The sequence below is a fragment of the Tursiops truncatus genome, chromosome 16 (genome assembly GCF_011762595.2).
Source record: "Tursiops truncatus isolate mTurTru1 chromosome 16, mTurTru1.mat.Y, whole genome shotgun sequence".
Lineage (NCBI taxonomy): Eukaryota > Metazoa > Chordata > Mammalia > Artiodactyla > Delphinidae > Tursiops > Tursiops truncatus.
Genome location: NC_047049.1, coordinates 76263723 through 76286094, shown reverse-complemented (window position 1 = coordinate 76286094; position 22372 = coordinate 76263723). Strand labels below are relative to the sequence as shown.

Genomic DNA, 22372 nt, shown 5'->3' with positions numbered 1-22372 from the left:
GATTCTTTTTTTTTTTTTTTTTTTTGTGGTACGCGGGCCTCTCACTGTTCTGGCCTCTCCCGTTGCGGAGCACAGGCTCCAGACACGCAGGCTCAGCGGCCATGGCTCACCGGCCCAGCCGCTCCGCGGCATGTGGGATCCTCCCAGACCGGGGCACGAACCCGCGTCCCCTGCATCGGCAGGCAGACTCTCAACCACTGCGCCACCAGGGAAGCCCGGCAGGCGGATTCTTAACCACAGCGCCACCAGGGAAGCCCTCCTGATTCCATCTTAATTTTCCCATCCTTATTTCCCATTTTCTCTCATTTTTTCTCATCAAATTTTAAGTTTTGGTTATGCTGCATTTATGTAAAACACTAGTTCTGAGATAGGGTATGACATGAAATAAGTGCTTGTTCTTTTTTTTTTTTTTTTTATTGCGGTACCACGGGCCTCTCACTGTTGCCTCTCCCGTTGCGGAGCACAGGCTCCGGACGCGCAGGCTCAGTGGCCATGGCTCACGGGCCCAGCCGCTCCGCGGCATGTGGGATCCTCCCGGACTGGGGCACGAACCTGTGTCCCCTGCATCGGCAGGCGGGCTCTCAACCACTGTGCCACTAGTGAAGCCCGGAGTGCTTGTTCTTTTTCAGAGTGTTAAAAAAGATCTTCTAAGGCTAACATGATCATGCCTATTTGGCTGGTGTGGGAGGTGACTAATTAAATCCTAAATGTTGACTAGTGACTTAGCAGAGATGGATTTGAGATTCAGCCTCAGCGTTTAGCCCTTTGCCCTAGGTACGTAGGAAGGGGAGGAGAGTTTCTACTGTTTTGCATCTTTTCAGACTTCAGAAAGAAATCTTTCAGCTGGAGAAGTTCGTGTAAACGGGAGCTTAGAAAAAAGTGGAATCATTGTCAAACTGGAAGCACTGTTTTTTTTGTTTTTTAAGTAATGATGTGGTATTTTTATTTTTATATTTTGCGGTACGCGGGCCTCTCACTGTTGTGGCCTCTCGCGTTGCGGAGTACAGGCCCCGGACACGCAGGCTCAGAGGCCATGGCTCACGGGCCCAGCCGCTCCGCGGCATGTGGGATCTTCCCAGACCGGGTCACGAACCCGTGTCCCCTGCATCGGCAGGCGAACTCTCAACCACTGCGCTACCAGGGAAGCCCCGATGTGGGTTTTTTTTTTTTTTTCGGTACGCGGGCCTCTCACTATTGTGGCCTCTCCCGTTGCGGAGCAACAGGCTCCGGACGCGCAGGCTCAGCGGCCATGGCTCACGGGCGCAGCCGCTCTGCGGCATGTGGGATCTTCCCAGACCGGGGCACGAACCCGTGTCCCCTGCATCGGCAGGCGGACTCTCAACCACTGCGCCACCAGGGAAGCCCTGATGTGGTATTTTGTTTGTTTGTTTACTTTGGCTGCACTGCGCGGCATGGTGGATATTAGTTCCCCGACCAGGGATGGAACCTTCACCCTCTGCAGTGGAAGCGCAGAGTCTTAACCACTGGACTGCTAGGGAAGTCCCCGGAAGCACCCTGATAGCTGGGCAAGCTCAAATTTCATACCTGTGCTCATCCAGCTTGGACAGTGTTTGCGCTGGAAAGGAGCACTTTGATTTGTTTTGTTTTGTCTTTTTAAATCATGAAATCCATCCATTTCTTCTCAGTTCCCTTTCCCAGAAGATCATCAAAGAGAGAATGGCCAGAATTACACTGAGAACCCTTGGATACTTACTAAATATCAATTATATTGATTTAAACATTGTAAATTTTACTGGCTGTCCTTAAAAGATATGTCACTGAAGTTACGTCAGGCTTAAAACATTGTTTCCTGGGGGAACTTCATGCAGAAGAAAGACTGAGGTATATTTGTGTGTCTCAAGTTACTAAGGAAGCATCTGAGGAAGAGGACGCATACAGAGTCTAACTTGTGTTTTGAAACTGGAAGCAACATCTTCTTTATAACTTTTCCTACTGTTTGAAAATCTTCACTCCCTCATAGACTACCCAAGATATTTTCAGAATCTTCGGTCCCCAAACACACAATAGGCACAAAACGGGTCCTGAGGAGGCAGTGGTGTTCTTTAGGCTGCTCCAGGGCCGAGATGCAGCTCCCCCTGCTGGTGGGCCTCCCAATCCAGAAGGCATCTCCTGCGCTAACTGGCCTAGGCCTCAACTTCCATCTCACAGCCCAGTTCTGGTGGATTATGGCTTTAGACCTTTGCTTCCTATTTATGCACAGAAATATGCTTAGAAAGGGGACAGGTGAAATGTTAGAGGCCTTGTCTGTCTCATTATGAATAAGTCTTTAGAGCCTTCCCTTAGAAGCCTCTTAAAAACACACTCACACAAATAATGCACCTTTAATATTCTCTTGGTTTTTAAAAATTACCTCAGTAATCCACACTTATTAGAACATGTCAGACAATTCAGAGGAATGGAAAGTAAAATTAGTCTCTTCCTTCCCACTTTCAGTCCCAGTTCTAACCTCCGTATAACCAGTGCTGACTCTTTGATGTCTGTTTCTCTGTGTTTTCTAAATATACAAACACTTATATACAAGTTGATTGGTTGGGGCAGGTTGAGGGTGGTAGTGTTTTGTTTATTTTTGGCTGCATTGGGTCTTCGTTGCTGCGTGCAGGGTTTCTCTGCTTGTGGCGAGCGGGGACTACTCTTCGTTGTGGTGCACGGGCTTCTCACTGCGGTGGCTTCTCTTGTTGCGGAGCATGGGCTCTTGGCCTGCGGGCTTCAGTATTTGTGGCATATGGGCTCAGTAGTTGTGGTGCATGGGCTTAGTTGTTCCGCAGCATGTGGGATCTTCCCGGACCGGGGCTCGAATCCGTGTCCCCTGCATTGGCAGGCAGATTCTTAACCACTGTGCCACCAGGGAAGCCCTGTTTTGTTTCTTTTTAAAATAAAATTGTATTAAACATACTGTTTTGCTACTTTAGTTTTTCCTTATAAAGTAGCATATTCTGGACATCTTTCCAAATGAAAATACATTTTAGTTGAGGGGAAAGAATATGAAAGTATCTGACTTGGGGAAAGTTGCTGCTACATTAAGGGGGAAGGAAGGAGAAGAAAAGACTGGGAACACTGTCCATCTTGTGGAAACTACTGTTGTCACCCTTTTATGTGGAATTGTGGCAAAGTTCACACTTCTGTCCCAGCTTCAGGGTCCTGGTTTAACTACAGTAGCGTAGGGTGTATACATTTTCAGTTCTCACTTTAATATGTTATGTTCCGTAATGAAATAGCAGATGTGTAGCCTATGCTATTGCTATAAACATTCAGCAATCAGAGGGCAATTCTGTGGTAAAATTAGGTAATTTTAAGGATTAAAGGGTGTTTCTTCCTCAGAACTGACATTTTCAAGTTTGGCAAAAGGGATTTGGGGCTGAGCTAGTGTTAGGATAAGATATTGTTGCTTTGGCCTCTCTGTGTTACTTTGTGTTGAATTTATTTACGGTCCAAGACTCCTTTGTACAAGTACAAGGTGGGCTTGAGGTGGAGAGGTGTTATTGTCTCCCGGGGTCAGGGAGCAGCAGCTGGGGAGTGGTGACCCGTAGCCCCTGCCAGTGTCTGGTTCTCCAGGGCTCCTGGCTGGAGGCCTAGCTCATCGGCAGGAAGAAACGCCACTTGACCTTTATGACAGCAAAGTGCTGTGCCTGTGCCGGTCCGTTCCCTTACTTCAGACAGGCTGCTAGTACAGAGAGCTGAGGACACCATCCTTCTCATTTTCTCCTAGGTTTCTTTGTAGTCTGGGCCAAAAATCCATGCCTTTTTCCCCTTGGCTTCCCCCTCTTAGGGTGGGGAGAAAGTCATTCTCATTTTCCAAGGGAAATTTGGAGTTCAATATTTATAACTACCTTGAAATCTTTCTCTGGAAGGCACTGTAGAATCACATTATCTCTAATGGTTCTGAACGAGACTTGTGTAGGAACTGTCAGCCCTGACGGATGTGTTTTTCTCCCTGACGCCTCTTTTCAGAACCCACACAGCAGTTAAAATAGCCCCAAGATACAGCGCGCCTGTGATCCACGTCCTGGACGCATCTAAGAGCGTGGTGGTGGTAAGTGTGGGCCTCGCGTTGTTTCAGAGCTCCTGTGAAGGCAAAACAGAGAGCGCTGAGAGTTAGAGCTGCTATGAAGGGGCAACAGAGAGCGCTGAGATTTAGTCAGAGCTGCTGTGAAGGTGCGACAGAGAGCACTGAGAGATAGAGCTGCTGTGAAGGGGCAACAGAGAGCGCTGAGAGTTAGAGCTGATCTGAAGGGTCAACAGAAAGCACTGAGAGTTAGAGCTGCTATGAAGGGGCAACACAGAGCGCTGAGATTTAGTCAGAGCTGCTATGAAGAAGCAACAGAGAGGACTGAGAGTTATAGCTGTTGTGAAGGGACAACAGATAGCTGTGAGAGGTAGTTAGAGCTGCTGAGACCGGGCAACAGAGAGAGGTGAGAGTTAGAACTGCGTTGAAGCGGCAACACAGAGCGCTGAGATTTAGTCAGAGCTGCTCTGAAGGGCAACAGAGCTGCTGAGAGTTAGAGATGCGTTGAAGGGGCAACAGAGCTCGCTGAGGTTTACAGCTGCCATGAAGGGGCAACGGAACGCGCTTAGAAGTAGAGCTGCTCTGAAGGAGCAAACAGACCACGGAGAGTTAGAGCTGCTGTGGAGGGGAAACAGAGAGCGCGGAGATTTAGTCAGAGCTGCTCTGAAGGGCAACAGAGAGCGCTGAGAGTTAGAGCTTCGTTAAAGGGGCAACAAAGAGTGCTGTGAGTTAGAGCTGCACTGAAGGAGCAAATGAGAGCGCTTAGCGTTAGAGCTGCTGTGAAGGGGCAACAAACAACACTGGAAGTTAGAGCTGCTGAGAAGGGGCAACTGAGAGCACTTAGACTTACAGCCACTGTGAAGGGGCAACAGAGAGCCCAGACATTCAGGGCTGCTGTGAAGGGGAAACAGAGTGGTGGAGTTACAGCTGTTGTGAAGGGGAAACAGAGCTCCCTGAGGTTTAGAGCTGCTGTAAAGGGGCAACTGAGAGCGCTTAGAATTAGAGCTGCTCTGAAGAAGAAAAGAGAGCGCTGAGAGTTAGAGCTGCTGTGAAGGGGCAACAGAAAGCGCTGAGATTTAGTGCTACTCTGAAGGGCAACAGAGCGTGCTGAGAGTTAGAGCTGCTGTGAAGGAGCAACACAGCGCGCTGAGATTTAGTCAGAGCTGTAGTGAAGGGGCAACAGCGAGCGCTGAGAGTTAGAGCTGCGTTGAAGGGGCAACAGAGCTCGCTGAGGTTTACAGCTGTTGTGAAGGGGCAACTGAGAGCGCTTAGAGTTAGAGCTGCTGTGAAGGGGCAACACAGATCGCTGAGATTCAGTAAGAGCTGCTCGGAAGGGAAAACAGAGGGGGCTGAGTGTTAGAGCTGCTGTAAAGGGGCAACAGAGAGGGCTTGAGAGTTAGAGCTGCGTTGATGGGGAAACAGCGCTGAGAATTAGAGCTGCTGTGAAGGGGCAACACAAAGAGCTGAGATTTAGCATTGCTGAGAAGGGGCAACACATAGCGGTGAGAGTTAGAGCTCCTGCGAAGGGGAAAGAGATAGCGGTGAGAGAGCGGCTGTGATGGGGCAACAGAGAGGGCTGAGAGATAGTCAGAGCTGCTGTGAAGGGGCAACAGACAGGGCTGAGACTTAGAGCTGCTGTTAAGGGGCAAAAGAGAGCGCTGAGATTTAGTCAGAGCTCCTCTGAAGGGGCAACAGAGCGCGCTGAGAGTTAGAGCTGCTGTGAAGGGGCAACAGAGCGTGCTGAGAGAGTTTCTGTGAAGGGGCAACACAGCGAGCTGAGATTTAGTCAGAGCTGCAGTGAAGGGGCAACAGCGAGCGCTGAGCGTTAGAGCTGCGTTGAAGGGGCAACAGAGCTCGCTGAGGTTTACAGCTGCTGTGAAGGGGCAACTGAGAGCGCCTAGAATTAGAGCTGCTCTCAAGTAGCAAACAGAGCGGTGAGAGTTAGAGCTCCTGTGAAGGGGCAATAGAGAGCGCTGAGAGTTAAAGCTGCCTTGGGGAAACAGAGCACTGAGATTTAGTCAGAGCTGCTCTGAAGGGCAAGAGAGAGCGGTGAGAGTTAGAGCTGCGTTAAAGTGGGAACAGAGAGTGCTGTGAGTTATAGAGCTGCATTGAAGGGGCAACTGAGAGCGCTTAGAGTTAGAGCTGCTGTGAAGGGGAAACAGAGAGAGCTCTGAGAGTTAGAGCTGAGTTGAAGGGGCAACACGGTGTGCTGCGAGATAGAGCTGGTGTGAAGGGGCAACAGAGAGCGCTGAGATTTAGTCAGAGCTACAATGAAGGGTCAACAGAGCGCTGAGAGTTATAGTTGCTATGAATGGGCAACAGTGAGCGCTGAGTTATAGCTGTGTTGATGGGCAACCCAGAGCGTTGAGAGTGAGGGCTGCTGTGAAGCGGAAACAGAGCGGTGAGAGTTAAGCTCCTGTGAAGGGGCAGTAGAGCGCTCTGAGAGTTAGAGCTGCTGTGAAGGGGCCACAGAAAGCGCTGAGATTTAGTCAGTGCTACTCTGAAGGGCAACAGAGCGCGCTGAGAGTTAGAGCTGCTGTGAAGGGGCACCAGAGAGCCTAGAGATTTAGTCAGAGCTCCTCTGAAGGGGCAACAGAGCGCTCTGAGAGTTAGAGCTGCTGTGAAGGGGCCACAGAAAGCGCTGAGATTTAGTTAGTGCTACTCTGAAGGGCAACAGAGCGCGCTAAGAGTTAGAGCTGCTGTGAAGGGGCAACAGAGCGTGCTGAGAGAGTTTCTGTGAAGGGGCAACACAGCGCACTGAGATTTAGTCAGAGCTGCACGGAAGGGGCAACAGCGAGCGCTGAGCGTTAGAGCTGCGTTGAAGGGGCAACAGAGCTCGCTGAGGTTTACAGCTGCTGTGAAGGGGCAACTGAGAGCGCTTAGAATTAGAGCTGCTCTCAAGTAGCAAACAGAGCGGTGAGAGTTAGAGCTCCTGTGAAGGGGCAATAGAGAGCGCTGAGAGATAAAGCTGCCTTGGGGAAATAGAGAGCACTGAGATTTAGTCAGAGCTGCTCTGAAGGGCAAGAGAGAGCAGTGAGAGTTAGAGCTCCGTTAAAGTGGGAACAGAGAGTGCGGTGAGTTATAGAGCTGCATTGAAGGGGCAACTGAGAGCGCTTAGAGTTAGAGATGCTGTGAAGGGGAAACAGAGAGAGCTCTGAGAGTTAGAGCTGCGTTGAAGGGGCAACAGGGTGTGCTGCGAGATAGAGCTGGTGTGAAGGGGCAACAGAGAGCGCTGAGATTTAGTGAGAGCTACAATGAAGGGTCAACAGAGCGCTGAGAGTTATAGCTGCTATGAATGGGCAACAGTGAGCGCTGAGTTACAGCTGTGTTGATGGGCAACCCAGAGCGTTGAGAGTGAGGGCTGCTGTGAAGCGGAAACAGCGTGGTGAGAGTTAGAGCTGCTGTGATAGGGAAAGAGAGTGGTGAGAGTTCCAGCTGTTGTGAAGGGCCAAAACATAGCGCTGAGAGTTAGAGCTGCTGTGAAGGGGCCACAGAGAGCCTAGAGATTTAGTCAGAGCTCCTCTGAAGGGGCAACAGAGCGCTCTGAGAGTTAGAGCTGCTGTGAAGGGGCCACAGAAAGCGCTGAGATTTAGTCAGTGCTACTCTGAAGGGCAACAGAGCGCGCTGAGAGTTACAGCTGCTGTGAAGGGGCCACAGAGAGCGCTGAGATTTAGTCAGTGCTACTCTGAAGGGCAACAGAGCGCGCTGAGAGTTAGAGCTGCTGTGAAGGGGCAACAGAGCTCGCTGAGGTTTACAGCTGCTGTGAAGGGGCAACTGAGAGCGCCTAGAATTAGAGCTGCTCTCAATTAGCAAACAGAGCGGTGAGAGTTAGAGCTCCTGTGAAGGGGCAATAGAGAGCGCTGAGAGTTAAAGCTGCCTTGGGGAAACAGAGCACTGAGATTTAGTCAGAGCTGCTCTGAAGGGCAAGAGAGAGCGGTGAGAGTTAGAGCTGCGTTAAAGTGGGAACAGAGAGCGCTGTGAGTTATAGAGCTGCATTGAAGGGGCAACTGAGAGCGCTTAGAGTTAGAGCTGCTGTGAAGGGGAAACAGAGAGAGCTCTGAGAGTTAGAGCTGAGTTGAAGGGGCAACACGGTGTGCTGCGAGATAGAGCTGGTGTGAAGGAGCAACAGAGAGCGCTGAGATTTAGTGAGAGCTACAATGAAGGGTCAACAGAGCGCTGAGAGTTATAGTTGCTATGAATGGGCAACAGTGAGCGCTGAGTTATAGCTGTGTTGATGGGCAACCCAGAGCGTTGAGAGTGAGGGCTGCTGTGAAGCGGAAACAGAGCGGTGAGAGTTAAGCTCCTGTGAAGGGGCAGTAGAGCGCTCTGAGAGTTAGAGCTGCTGTGAAGGGGCCACAGAAAGCGCGGAGATTTAGTCAGTGCTACTCTGAAGGGCAACAGAGCGCGCTGAGAGTTAGAGCTGCTGTGAAGGGGCACCAGAGAGCCTAGAGATTTAGTCAGAGCTCCTCTGAAGGGGCAACAGAGCGCTCTGAGAGTTAGAGCTGCTGTGAAGGGGCCACAGAAAGCGCTGAGATTTAGTTAGTGCTACTCTGAAGGGCAACAGAGCGCGCTAAGAGTTAGAGCTGCTGTGAAGGGGCAACAGAGCGTGCTGAGAGAGTTTCTGTGAAGGGGCAACACAGCGCACTGAGATTTAGTCAGAGCTGCACGGAAGGGGCAACAGCGAGCGCTGAGCGTTAGAGCTGCGTTGAAGGGGCAACAGAGCTCGCTGAGGTTTACAGCTGCTGTGAAGGGGCAACTGAGAGCGCTTAGAATTAGAGCTGCTCTCAAGTAGCAAACAGAGCGGTGAGAGTTAGAGCTCCTGTGAAGGGGCAATAGAGAGCGCTGAGAGATAAAGCTGCCTTGGGGAAATAGAGAGCACTGAGATTTAGTCAGAGCTGCTCTGAAGGGCAAGAGAGAGCAGTGAGAGTTAGAGCTCCGTTAAAGTGGGAACAGAGAGTGCTGTGAGTTATAGAGCTGCATTGAAGGGGCAACTGAGAGCGCTTAGAGTTAGAGATGCTGTGAAGGGGAAACAGAGAGAGCTCTGAGAGTTAGAGCTGCGTTGAAGGGGCAACAGGGTGTGCTGCGAGATAGAGCTGGTGTGAAGGAGCAACAGAGAGCGCTGAGATTTAGTCAGAGCTACAATGAAGGGTCAACAGAGCGCTGAGAGTTATAGCTGCTATGAATGGGCAACAGTGAGCGCTGAGTTACAGCTGTGTTGATGGGCAACCCAGAGCGTTGAGAGTGAGGGCTGCTGTGAAGCGGAAACAGAGTGGTGAGAGTTAGAGCTGCTGTGATAGGGAAAGAGAGTGGTGAGAGTTCCAGCTGTTGTGAAGGGCCAAAACATAGCGCTGAGAGTTAGAGCTGCTGTGAAGGGGCCACAGAGAGCCTAGAGATTTAGTCAGAGCTCCTCTGAAGGGGCAACAGAGCGCTCTGAGAGTTAGAGCTGCTGTGAAGGGGCCACAGAAAGCGCTGAGATTTAGTCAGTGCTACTCTGAAGGGCAACAGAGCGCGCTGAGAGTTAGAGCTGCTGTGAAAGGGCAACAGAGAGCCTAGAGATTTAGTCAGAGCTCCTCTGAAGGGGCAACAGAGCGCTCTGAGAGTTAGAGCTGCTGTGAAGGGGCCACAGAAAGCGCTGAGATTTAGTGAGTGCTACTCTGAAGGGCAACAGAGCGCGCTGAGAGTTAGAGCTGCTGTGAAGGGGCAACAGAAAGCGCTGAGTTTTAGTCAGTGCTACTCTGAAGGGCAACAGAGCGAGCTGAGAGTTAGAGCTGCTGTGAAGGGGCAACACAGCGCACTGAAATTTAGTCAGAGCTGTACTGAAGGGGCAACAGCGAGCGCTGAGCGTTAGAGCTGCGTGGAAGGGGCAACAGAGCTCGCTGAGGTTTACAGCTGCTGTGAAGGGGCAACTGAGAGCGCTTAGAATTAGAGCTGCTCTGAAGAAGCAAACAGAGCGGTGAGAGTTAGAGCTCCTGCGAAGGGGCAATAGAGAGCGCTGAGAGTTAAAGCTGCCTTGGGGAAATAGAGAGCACTGAGATTTAGTCAGAGCTGCTCTGAAGGGCAAGAGAGAGCGGTGAGAGTTAGAGCTGCGTTAAAGTGGGAACAGAGAGTGCTGTGAGTTATAGAGCTGCATTGAAGGGGCAACTGAGAGCGCTTAGAGTTAGAGCTGCTGTGAAGGGGAAACAGAGAGCTCTGAGAGTTAGAGCTGCGTTGAAGGGGCAACACGGTGTGCTAAGATAGAACTGGTGTGAAGGGGCAACAGAGAGCGCTGAGATTTAGTCAGAGCTACAATGAAGGGTCAACAGAGCGCTGAGAGTTACAGCTGCTATGAATGGGCAACAGTGAGCGCTGAGTTACAGCTGTGTTGATGGGCAACCCAGAGCGTTGAGAGTGAGGGCTGCTGTGAAGCGGAAACAGAGCGGTGAGAGTTAGAGCTGCTGTGAAGGGGCAACTGAGAGCACTTAGAGTTAAAGCCGCTGTGAAGGCGCAACAGAGAGCGTAGAGAGTCAGGGCTGCTGTGAAGTGGAAACAGAGATTGGTGAGAGTTAGAGCTGCTGTGAAGGGGAAACAGAGAGTGGAGAGAGTTAGAGCTGTTGTGAAGGGGCAACACATAGCGCTGAGAGTTAGAGCTGCTGGGAAGGGGTAACACAGAGCGCTGAGATTTAGTCAGAGCTGCTCTGAAGAGGCCACAGCGAGCGCTGAGAGTTAGAGCTGCGTTGTAGGGGCAAGAGAGAGCGATGAGGTTTACCGCTGCTGTGAACGGGCGACTGAGAGCGCTTAGAATTAGAGCTGCTCTCAAGTAGCAAACAGAGCGGTGAGAGTTAGAGCTCCTGTGAAGGGGCAATAGAGCGCTCTGAGAGGTAGAGCTGCTGTGAAGGGGCCACAGAAAGCGCTGAGATTTAGTCAGTGCTACTCTGAAGGGCAACAGAGCGCGCTGAGAGTTAGAGCTGCTGTGAAGGGGCAACACAGCGCGCTGAGATTTAGTCAGAGCTGCACTGAAGGGGCAACAGCGAGCGCTGAGAGTTAGAGTTGCGTTAAAGTGGGAACAGAGAGTGCTGTGAGTTATAGAGCTGCATTGAAGGGGCAACTGAGAGCGCTTAGAGTTAGAGCTGCTGTGAAGGGGAAACAGAGAGAGCTCTGAGAGTTAGAGCTGCGTTGAAGGGGCAACAGGGTGTGCTGCGAGATAGAGCTGGTGTGAAGGGGCAACAGAGAGCGCTGAGATTTAGTCAGAGCTACAATGAAGGGTCAACAGAGCGCTGAGAGTTATAGCTGCTATGAATGGGCAACAGTGAGCGCTGAGTTACAGCTGTGTTGATGGGCAACACAGAGCGTTCAGAGTGAGGGCTGCTGTGAAGTGGAAACAGAGCGGTGAGAGTTAGAGCTGCTGTGAAGGGGAAACAGAGAGTGGAGAGAGTTAGAGCTGTTGTGAAGGGGCAACACATAGCGCTGAGAGTTAGAGCTGCTGGGAAGGGGAAACAGAGAGAGCTCTGAGAGTTAGAGCTGCGTTGTAGGGGCAAGAGAGAGCGATGAGGTTTACCGCTGCTGTGAACGGACGACTGAGAGCGCTTAGAATTAGAGCTGCTCTCAAGTAGCAAACCGAGCGGTGAGAGTTAGAGCTCCTGTGAAGGGGCAGTAGAGTGCTCTGAGAGTTAGAGCTGCTGTGAAGGGGCCACAGAAAGCGCTGAGATTTAGTCAGTGCTACTCTGAAGGGCAACAGAGCGCGCTGAGAGTTAGAGCTGCTGTGAAGGGGCAACAGAGCTCGCTGAGGTTTACAGCTGCTGTGAAGGGGCAACTGAGAGTGCTTAGAATTAGAGCTGCTCTCAAGTAGCAAACAGAGCGGTGAGATTTAGAGCTCCTGTGAAGGGGCAATAGAGAGCGCTGAGAGTTAAAGCTGCCTTGGGGAAACAGAGTGCGCTGAGATTTAGTCAGAGCTGCACTGAAGGGGCAACAGCGAGCGCTGAGAGTTAGAGCTGCGTTGAAAGGGCAACACAGCGTAGAGAGTCAGGGCTGCTGTGAAGCGGAAACAGAATGGTGAGAGTTAGAGCTGTTGTGAAGGGGCAACACACAGCGCTGAGAGTTAGAGCTGCTGTGAAGGGGCAACAGAGCTCGCTGAGGTTCAGAGCTGCTCTGAAGGGGCAACACAGTGCGCTGAGATTTAGTGAGAGCTGCAGTGAAGGGGCAACAGCGAGCGCTGAGCGTTAGAGCTGCGTTGAAGGGGCAACAGAGCTCGCTGAGGTTTACAGCTGCTGTGAAGGGGCAACTGAGAGCGCCTAGAATTAGAGCTGCTCTCAATTAGCAAACAGAGCGGTGAGAGTTAGAGCTCCTGTGAAGGGGCAATAGAGAGCGATGAGAGTTAAAGCTGCCTTGGGGAAACAGAGCACTGAGATTTAGTCAGAGCTGCTCTGAAGGGCAAGAGAGAGCGGTGAGAGTTAGAGCTGCGTTAAAGTGGGAACAGAGAGTGCTGTGAGTTATAGAGCTGCATTGAAGGGGCAACTGAGAGCGCTTAGAGTTAGAGCTGCTGTGAAGGGGAAACAGAGAGAGCTCTGAGAGTTAGAGCTGAGTTGAAGGGGCAACACGGTGTGCTGCGAGATAGAGCTGGTGTGAAGGAGCAACAGAGAGCGCTGAGATTTAGTGAGAGCTACAATGAAGGGTCAACAGAGCGCTGAGAGTTATAGTTGCTATGAATGGGCAACAGTGAGCGCTGAGTTATAGCTGTGTTGATGGGCAACCCAGAGCGTTGAGAGTGAGGGCTGCTGTGAAGCGGAAACAGAGCGGTGAGAGTTAAGCTCCTGTGAAGGGGCAGTAGAGCGCTCTGAGAGTTAGAGCTGCTGTGAAGGGGCCACAGAAAGCGCGGAGATTTAGTCAGTGCTACTCTGAAGGGCAACAGAGCGCGCTGAGAGTTAGAGCTGCTGTGAAGGGGCACCAGAGAGCCTAGAGATTTAGTCAGAGCTCCTCTGAAGGGGCAACAGAGCGCTCTGAGAGTTAGAGCTGCTGTGAAGGGGCCACAGAAAGCGCTGAGATTTAGTTAGTGCTACTCTGAAGGGCAACAGAGCGCGCTAAGAGTTAGAGCTGCTGTGAAGGGGCAACAGAGCGTGCTGAGAGAGTTTCTGTGAAGGGGCAACACAGCGCACTGAGATTTAGTCAGAGCTGCACGGAAGGGGCAACAGCGAGCGCTGAGCGTTAGAGCTGCGTTGAAGGGGCAACAGAGCTCGCTGAGGTTTACAGCTGCTGTGAAGGGGCAACTGAGAGCGCTTAGAATTAGAGCTACTCTCAAGTAGCAAACAGAGCGGTGAGAGTTAGAGCTCCTGTGAAGGGGCAATAGAGAGCGCTGAGAGATAAAGCTGCCTTGGGGAAATAGAGAGCACTGAGATTTAGTCAGAGCTGCTCTGAAGGGCAAGAGAGAGCAGTGAGAGTTAGAGCTCCGTTAAAGTGGGAACAGAGAGTGCTGTGAGTTATAGAGCTGCATTGAAGGGGCAACTGAGAGCGCTTAGAGTTAGAGATGCTGTGAAGGGGAAACAGAGAGAGCTCTGAGAGTTAGAGCTGCGTTGAAGGGGCAACAGGGTGTGCTGCGAGATAGAGCTGGTGTGAAGGAGCAACAGAGAGCGCTGAGATTTAGTCAGAGCTACAATGAAGGGTCAACAGAGCGCTGAGAGTTATAGCTGCTATGAATGGGCAACAGTGAGCGCTGAGTTACAGCTGTGTTGATGGGCAACCCAGAGCGTTGAGAGTGAGGGCTGCTGTGAAGTGGAAACAGAGCGGTGAGAGTTAGAGCTGCTGTGAAGGGGAAACAGAGAGTGGAGAGAGTTAGAGCTGTTGTGAAGGGGCAACACATAGCGCTGAGAGTTAGAGCTGCTGGGAAGGGGAAACAGAGAGAGCTCTGAGAGTTAGAGCTGCGTTGTAGGGGCAAGAGAGAGCGATGAGGTTTACCGCTGCTGTGAACGGACGACTGAGAGCGCTTAGAATTAGAGCTGCTCTCAAGTAGCAAACCGAGCGGTGAGAGTTAGAGCTCCTGTGAAGGGGCAGTAGAGTGCTCTGAGAGTTAGAGCTGCTGTGAAGGGGCCACAGAAAGCGCTGAGATTTAGTCAGTGCTACTCTGAAGGGCAACAGAGCGCGCTGAGAGTTAGAGCTGCTGTGAAGGGGCAACAGAGCTCGCTGAGGTTTACAGCTGCTGTGAAGGGGCAACTGAGAGCGCTTAGAATTAGAGCTGCTCTGAAGAAGTAAACAGAGCGGTGAGAGTTAGAGCTCCTGCGAAGGGGCAATAGAGAGCGCTGAGAGTTAAAGCTGCCTTGGGGAAATAGAGAGCACTGAGATTTAGTCAGAGCTGCTCTGAAGGGCAAGAGAGAGCGGTGAGAGTTAGAGCTGCGTTAAAGTGGGAACAGAGAGTGCTGTGAGTTATAGAGCTGCATTGAAGGGGCAACTGAGAGCGCTTAGAGTTAGAGCTGCTGTGAAGGGGAAACAGAGAGCTCTGAGAGTTAGAGCTGCGTTGAAGGGGCAACACGGTGTGCTAAGATAGAACTGGTGTGAAGGGGCAACAGAGAGCGCTGAGATTTAGTCAGAGCTACAATGAAGGGTCAACAGAGCGCTGAGAGTTACAGCTGCTATGAATGGGCAACAGTGAGCGCTGAGTTACAGCTGTGTTGATGGGCAACCCAGAGCGTTGAGAGTGAGGGCTGCTGTGAAGCGGAAACAGAGCGGTGAGAGTTAGAGCTGCTGTGAAGGGGCAACTGAGAGCACTTAGAGTTAAAGCCGCTGTGAAGGCGCAACAGAGAGCGTAGAGAGTCAGGGCTGCTGTGAAGTGGAAACAGAGATTGGTGAGAGTTAGAGCTGCTGTGAAGGGGAAACAGAGAGTGGAGAGAGTTAGAGCTGTTGTGAAGGGGCAACACATAGCGCTGAGAGTTAGAGCTGCTGGGAAGGGGTAACACAGAGCGCTGAGATTTAGTCAGAGCTGCTCTGAAGAGGCCACAGCGAGCGCTGAGAGTTAGAGCTGCGTTGTAGGGGCAAGAGAGAGCGATGAGATTTACCGCTGCTGTGAACGGGCGACTGAGAGCGCTTAGAATTAGAGCTGCTCTCAAGTAGCAAACAGAGCGGTGAGAGTTAGAGCTCCTGTGAAGGGGCAATAGAGCGCTCTGAGAGGTAGAGCTGCTGTGAAGGGGCCACAGAAAGCGCTGAGATTTAGTCAGTGCTACTCTGAAGGGCAACAGAGCGCGCTGAGAGTTAGAGCTGCTGTGAAGGGGCAACACAGCGCGCTGAGATTTAGTCAGAGCTGCACTGAAGGGGCAACAGCGAGCGCTGAGAGTTAGAGCTCTGTTGAAGGGGCAACAGAGCTCGCTGAGGTTTACAGCTGCTGTGAAGGGGCAACTGAGAGTGCTTAGAATTAGAGCTGCTCTCAAGTAGCAAACAGAGCGGTGAGATTTAGAGCTCCTGTGAAGGGGCAATAGAGAGCACTGAGAGTTAAAGCTGCCTTGGGGAAACAGAGTGCGCTGAGATTTAGTCAGAGCTGCACTGAAGGGGCAACAGCGAGCGCTGAGAGTTAGAGCTGCGTTGAAAGGGCAACACAGCGTAGAGAGTCAGGGCTGCTGTGAAGCGGAAACAGAATGGTGAGAGTTAGAGCTGTTGTGAAGGGGCAACACACAGCGCTGAGAGTTAGAGCTGCTGTGAAGGGGCAACAGAGCTCGCTGAGGTTCAGAGCTGCTCTGAAGGGGCAACACAGTGCGCTGAGATTTAGTGAGAGCTGCAGTGAAGGGGCAACAGCGAGCGCTGAGCGTTAGAGCTGCGTTGAAGGGGCAACAGAGCTCGCTGAGGTTTACAGCTGCTGTGAAGGGGCAACTGAGAGCGCCTAGAATTAGAGCTGCTCTCAATTAGCAAACAGAGCGGTGAGAGTTAGAGCTCCTGTGAAGGGGCAATAGAGAGCGCTGAGAGTTAAAGCTGCCTTGGGGAAACAGAGCACTGAGATTTAGTCAGAGCTGCTCTGAAGGGCAAGAGAGAGCGGTGAGAGTTAGAGCTGCGTTAAAGTGGGAACAGAGAGTGCTGTGAGTTATAGAGCTGCATTGAAGGGGCAACTGAGAGCGCTTAGAGTTAGAGCTGCTGTGAAGGGGAAACAGAGAGAGCTCTGAGAGTTAGAGCTGAGTTGAAGGGGCAACACGGTGTGCTGCGAGATAGAGCTGGTGTGAAGGAGCAACAGAGAGCGCTGAGATTTAGTGAGAGCTACAATGAAGGGTCAACAGAGCGCTGAGAGTTATAGTTGCTATGAATGGGCAACAGTGAGCGCTGAGTTATAGCTGTGTTGATGGGCAACCCAGAGCGTTGAGAGTGAGGGCTGCTGTGAAGCGGAAACAGAGCGGTGAGAGTTAAGCTCCTGTGAAGGGGCAGTAGAGCGCTCTGAGAGTTAGAGCTGCTGTGAAGGGGCCACAGAAAGCGCGGAGATTTAGTCAGTGCTACTCTGAAGGGCAACAGAGCGCGCTGAGAGTTAGAGCTGCTGTGAAGGGGCACCAGAGAGCCTAGAGATTTAGTCAGAGCTCCTCTGAAGGGGCAACAGAGCGCTCTGAGAGTTAGAGCTGCTGTGAAGGGGCCACAGAAAGCGCTGAGATTTAGTTAGTGCTACTCTGAAGGGCAACAGAGCGCGCTAAGAGTTAGAGCTGCTGTGAAGGGGCAACAGAGCGTGCTGAGAGAGTTTCTGTGAAGGGGCAACACAGCGCACTGAGATTTAGTCAGAGCTGCACGGAAGGGGCAACAGCGAGCGCTGAGCGTTAGAGCTGCGTTGAAGGGGCAACAGAGCTCGCTGAGGTTTACAGCTGCTGTGAAGGGGCAACTGAGAGCGCTTAGAATTAGAGCTGCTCTCAAGTAGCAAACAGAGCGGTGAGAGTTAGAGCTCCTGTGAAGGGGCAATAGAGAGCGCTGAGAGATAAAGCTGCCTTGGGGAAATAGAGAGCACTGAGATTTAGTCAGAGCTGCTCTGAAGGGCAAGAGAGAGCAGTGAGAGTTAGAGCTCCGTTAAAGTGGGAACAGAGAGTGCTGTGAGTTATAGAGCTGCATTGAAGGGGCAACTGAGAGCGCTTAGAGTTAGAGATGCTGTGAAGGGGAAACAGAGAGAGCTCTGAGAGTTAGAGCTGCGTTGAAGGGGCAACAGGGTGTGCTGCGAGATAGAGCTGGTGTGAAGGAGCAACAGAGAGCGCTGAGATTTAGTCAGAGCTACAATGAAGGGTCAACAGAGCGCTGAGAGTTATAGCTGCTATGAATGGGCAACAGTGAGCGCTGAGTTACAGCTGTGTTGATGGGCAACCCAGAGCGTTGAGAGTGAGGGCTGCTGTGAAGCAGAAACACAGTGGTGAGAGTTAGAGCTGCTGTGATAGGGAAAGAGAGTGGTGAGAGTTCCAGCTGTTGTGAAGGGCCAAAACATAGCGCTGAGAGTTAGAGCTGCTGTGAAGGGGCCACAGAGAGCCTAGAGATTTAGTCAGAGCTCCTCTGAAGGGGCAACAGAGCGCTCTGAGAGTTAGAGCTGCTGTGAAGGGGCCACAGAAAGCGCTGAGATTTAGTCAGTGCTACTCTGAAGGGCAACAGAGCGCGCTGAGAGTTAGAGCTGCTGTGAAAGGGCAACAGAGAGCCTAGAGATTTAGTCAGAGCTCCTCTGAAGGGGCAACAGAGCGCTCTGAGAGTTAGAGCTGCTGTGAAGGGGCCACAGAAAGCGCTGAGATTTAGTGAGTGCTACTCTGAAGGGCAACAGAGCGCGCTGAGAGTTAGAGCTGCTGTGAAGGGGCAACAGAAAGCGCTGAGTTTTAGTCAGTGCTACTCTGAAGGGCAACAGAGCGAGCTGAGAGTTAGAGCTGCTGTGAAGGGGCAACACAGCGCACTGAAATTTAGTCAGAGCTGTACTGAAGGGGCAACAGCGAGCGCTGAGCGTTAGAGCTGCGTGGAAGGGGCAACAGAGCTCGCTGAGGTTTACAGCTGCTGTGAAGGGGCAACTGAGAGCGCTTAGAATTAGAGCTGCTCTGAAGAAGCAAACAGAGCGGTGAGAGTTAGAGCTCCTGCGAAGGGGCAATAGAGAACGCTGAGAGTTAAAGCTGCCTTGGGGAAATAGAGAGCACTGAGATTTAGTCAGAGCTGCTCTGAAGGGCAAGAGAGAGCGGTGAGAGTTAGAGGTGCGTTAAAGTGGGAACAGAGAGTGCTGTGAGTTATAGAGCTGCATTGAAGGGGCAACTGAGAGCGCTTAGAGTTAGAGCTGCTGTGAAGGGGAAACAGAGAGCTCTGAGAGTTAGAGCTGCGTTGAAGGGGCAACACGGTGTGCTAAGATAGAACTGGTGTGAAGGGGCAACAGAGAGCGCTGAGATTTAGTCAGAGCTACAATGAAGGGTCAACAGAGCGCTGAGAGTTACAGCTGCTATGAATGGGCAACAGTGAGCGCTGAGTTACAGCTGTGTTGATGGGCAACCCAGAGCGTTGAGAGTGAGGGCTGCTGTGAAGCGGAAACAGAGCGGTGAGAGTTAGAGCTGCTGTGAAGGGGCAACTGAGAGCACTTAGAGTTAAAGCCGCTGTGAAGGCGCAACAGAGAGCGTAGAGAGTCAGGGCTGCTGTGAAGTGGAAACAGAGATTGGTGAGAGTTAGAGCTGCTGTGAAGGGGAAACAGAGAGTGGAGAGAGTTAGAGCTGTTGTGAAGGGGCAACACATAGCGCTGAGAGTTAGAGCTGCTGGGAAGGGGTAACACAGAGCGCTGAGATTTAGTCAGAGCTGCTCTGAAGAGGCCACAGCGAGCGCTGAGAGTTAGAGCTGCGTTGTAGGGGCAAGAGAGAGCGATGAGGTTTACCGCTGCTGTGAACGGGCGACTGAGAGCGCTTAGAATTAGAGCTGCTCTCAAGTAGCAAACAGAGCGGTGAGAGTTAGAGCTCCTGTGAAGGGGCAATAGAGCGCTCTGAGAGGTAGAGCTGCTGTGAAGGGGCCACAGAAAGCGCTGAGATTTAGTCAGTGCTACTCTGAAGGGCAACAGAGCGCGCTGAGAGTTAGAGCTGCTGTGAAGGGGCAACACAGCGCGCTGAGATTTAGTCAGAGCTGCACTGAAGGGGCAACAGCGAGCGCTGAGAGTTAGAGCTCTGTTGAAGGGGCAACAGAGCTCGCTGAGGTTTACAGCTGCTGTGAAGGGGCAACTGAGAGTGCTTAGAATTAGAGCTGCTCTCAAGTAGCAAACAGAGCGGTGAGATTTAGAGCTCCTGTGAAGGGGCAATAGAGAGCACTGAGAGTTAAAGCTGCCTTGGGGAAACAGAGTGCGCTGAGATTTAGTCAGAGCTGCACTGAAGGGGCAACAGCGAGCGCTGAGAGTTAGAGCTGCGTTGAAAGGGCAACACAGCGTAGAGAGTCAGGGCTGCTGTGAAGCGGAAACAGAATGGTGAGAGTTAGAGCTGTTGTGAAGGGGCAACACACAGCGCTGAGAGTTAGAGCTGCTGTGAAGGGGCAACAGAGCTCGCTGAGGTTCAGAGCTGCTCTGAAGGGGCAACACAGTGCGCTGAGATTTAGTGAGAGCTGCAGTGAAGGGGCAACAGCGAGCGCTGAGCGTTAGAGCTGCGTTGAAGGGGCAACAGAGCTCGCTGAGGTTTACAGCTGCTGTGAAGGGGCAACTGAGAGCGCCTAGAATTAGAGCTGCTCTCAATTAGCAAACAGAGCGGTGAGAGTTAGAGCTCCTGTGAAGGGGCAATAGAGAGCGCTGAGAGTTAAAGCTGCCTTGGGGAAACAGAGCACTGAGATTTAGTCAGAGCTGCTCTGAAGGGCAAGAGAGAGCGGTGAGAGTTAGAGCTGCGTTAAAGTGGGAACAGAGAGTGCTGTGAGTTATAGAGCTGCATTGAAGGGGCAACTGAGAGCGCTTAGAGTTAGAGCTGCTGTGAAGGGGAAACAGAGAGAGCTCTGAGAGTTAGAGCTGAGTTGAAGGGGCAACACGGTGTGCTGCGAGATAGAGCTGGTGTGAAGGAGCAACAGAGAGCGCTGAGATTTAGTGAGAGCTACAATGAAGGGTCAACAGAGCGCTGAGAGTTATAGTTGCTATGAATGGGCAACAGTGAGCGCTGAGTTATAGCTGTGTTGATGGGCAACCCAGAGCGTTGAGAGTGAGGGCTGCTGTGAAGCGGAAACAGAGCGGTGAGAGTTAAGCTCCTGTGAAGGGGCAGTAGAGCGCTCTGAGAGTTAGAGCTGCTGTGAAGGGGCCACAGAAAGCGCGGAGGTTTAGTCAGTGCTACTCTGAAGGGCAACAGAGCGCGCTGAGAGTTAGAGCTGCTGTGAAGGGGCACCAGAGAGACTAGAGATTTAGTCAGAGCTCCTCTGAAGGGGCAACAGAGCGCTCTGAGAGTTAGAGCTGCTGTGAAGGGGCCACAGAAAGCGCTGAGATTTAGTTAGTGCTACTCTGAAGGGCAACAGAGCGCGCTAAGAGTTAGAGCTGCTGTGAAGGGGCAACAGAGCGTGCTGAGAGAGTTTCTGTGAAGGGGCAACACAGCGCACTGAGATTTAGTCAGAGCTGCACGGAAGGGGCAACAGCGAGCGCTGAGCGTTAGAGCTGCGTGGAAGGGGCAACAGAGCTCGCTGAGGTTTACAGCTGCTGTGAAGGGGCAACTGAGAGCGCTTAGAATTAGAGCTGCTCTGAAGAAGCAAACAGAGCGGTGAGAGTTAGAGCTCCTGCGAAGGGGCAATAGAGAGCGCTGAGAGTTAAAGCTGCCTTGGGGAAATAGAGAGCACTGAGATTTAGTCAGAGCTGCTCTGAAGGGCAAGAGAGAGCGGTGAGAGTTAGAGCTGCGTTAAAGTGGGAACAGAGAGTGCTGTGAGTTATAGAGCTGCATTGAAGGGGCAACTGAGAGCGCTTAGAGTTAGAGCTGCTGTGAAGGGGAAACAGAGAGCTCTGAGAGTTAGAGCTGCGTTGAAGGGGCAACACGGTGTGCTAAGATAGAACTGGTGTGAAGGGGCAACAGAGAGCGCTGAGATTTAGTCAGAGCTACAATGAAGGGTCAACAGAGCGCTGAGAGTTACAGCTGCTATGAATGGGCAACAGTGAGCGCTGAGTTACAGCTGTGTTGATGGGCAACCCAGAGCGTTGAGAGTGAGGGCTGCTGTGAAGCGGAAACAGAGCGGTGAGAGTTAGAGCTGCTGTGAAGGGGCAACTGAGAGCACTTAGAGTTAAAGCCGCTGTGAAGGCGCAACAGAGAGCGTAGAGAGTCAGGGCTGCTGTGAAGTGGAAACAGAGATTGGTGAGAGTTAGAGCTGCTGTGAAGGGGAAACAGAGTGGAGAGAGAGCTGTTGTGAAGGGGCAACACATAGCGCTGAGAGTTAGAGCTGCTGGGAAGGGGTAACACAGAGCGCTGAGATTTAGTCAGAGCTGCTCTGAAGAGGCCACAGCGAGCGCTGAGAGTTAGAGCTGCGTTGTAGGGGCAAGAGAGAGCGATGAGGTTTACCGCTGCTGTGAACGGGCGACTGAGAGCGCTTAGAATTAGAGCTGCTCTCAAGTAGCAAACAGAGCGGTGAGAGTTAGAGCTCCTGTGAAGGGGCAATAGAGCGCTCTGAGAGGTAGAGCTGCTGTGAAGGGGCCACAGAAAGCGCTGAGATTTAGTCAGTGCTACTCTGAAGGGCAACAGAGCGCGCTGAGAGTTAGAGCTGCTGTGAAGGGGCAACACAGCACGCTGAGATTTAGTCAGAGCTGCACTGAAGGGGCAACAGCGAGCGCTGAGAGTTAGAGCTCTGTTGAAGGGGCAACAGAGCTCGCTGAGGTTTACAGCTGCTGTGAAGGGGCAACTGAGAGTGCTTAGAATTAGAGCTGCTCTCAAGTAGCAAACAGAGCGGTGAGATTTAGAGCTCCTGTGAAGGGGCAATAGAGAGCACTGAGAGTTAAAGCTGCCTTGGGGAAACAGAGTGCGCTGAGATTTAGTCAGAGCTGCTCTGAAGGGCAACAGAGTGCTCTGAGAGTTAGAGCTGCTCTGAAGGGGCAATAAAGAGTGCTGAGAATTAGAACTGCATTGAAGTGGCAACACAGGGCGCTGAGAGTTAGAGCTGCTGTGAAGGGGCAACGGAGAGCGCTGATTTATTGCTGTTGTGAAGGGGCAGTAAAGAGTGGTGAGCATTAGAGCTGCGTTGAAGGGGCAACACAGGGCGCTGAGAGTTAGAGCTGCTGTGAAGGGGCAACCGGGAGCGCTGAGAGTTAGTCAGACTGATCTGAAGGGTCAACAGAAAGCACGGAGAGTTAGTCAGAGCTGCTCTGAAGGGCAACAGAGCGCGCTGAGAGTTAGAGCTGCTGTGAACCTCGGTGAGGTTTAGAGCTGCTGTGAAGGGTCAACTGAGAGAGAGGGCTTAGAATTAGAGCTGCTCTGCAGAAGCAAACAGAGCGCTGAGAGA

The 22372-nt window shown here is 52.0% G+C and overlaps 1 protein-coding gene across 4 annotated transcripts in view; it reads left to right on the top strand.

The window, feature by feature from the left end:
- Window positions 1–22372, top strand: part of MTR (5-methyltetrahydrofolate-homocysteine methyltransferase) — a 297858-nt gene that overhangs the window by 91807 nt on the left and 183679 nt on the right. For all 4 annotated transcript variants that reach the window (XM_073793635.1, XM_073793634.1, XM_033841771.2 and 1 more), the window contains one exon: window positions 3970–4051. In XM_073793635.1, the coding sequence (XP_073649736.1) occupies window positions 3970–4051 (82 nt within the window). The remainder of the gene's footprint in view (window positions 1–3969; window positions 4052–22372) is intronic.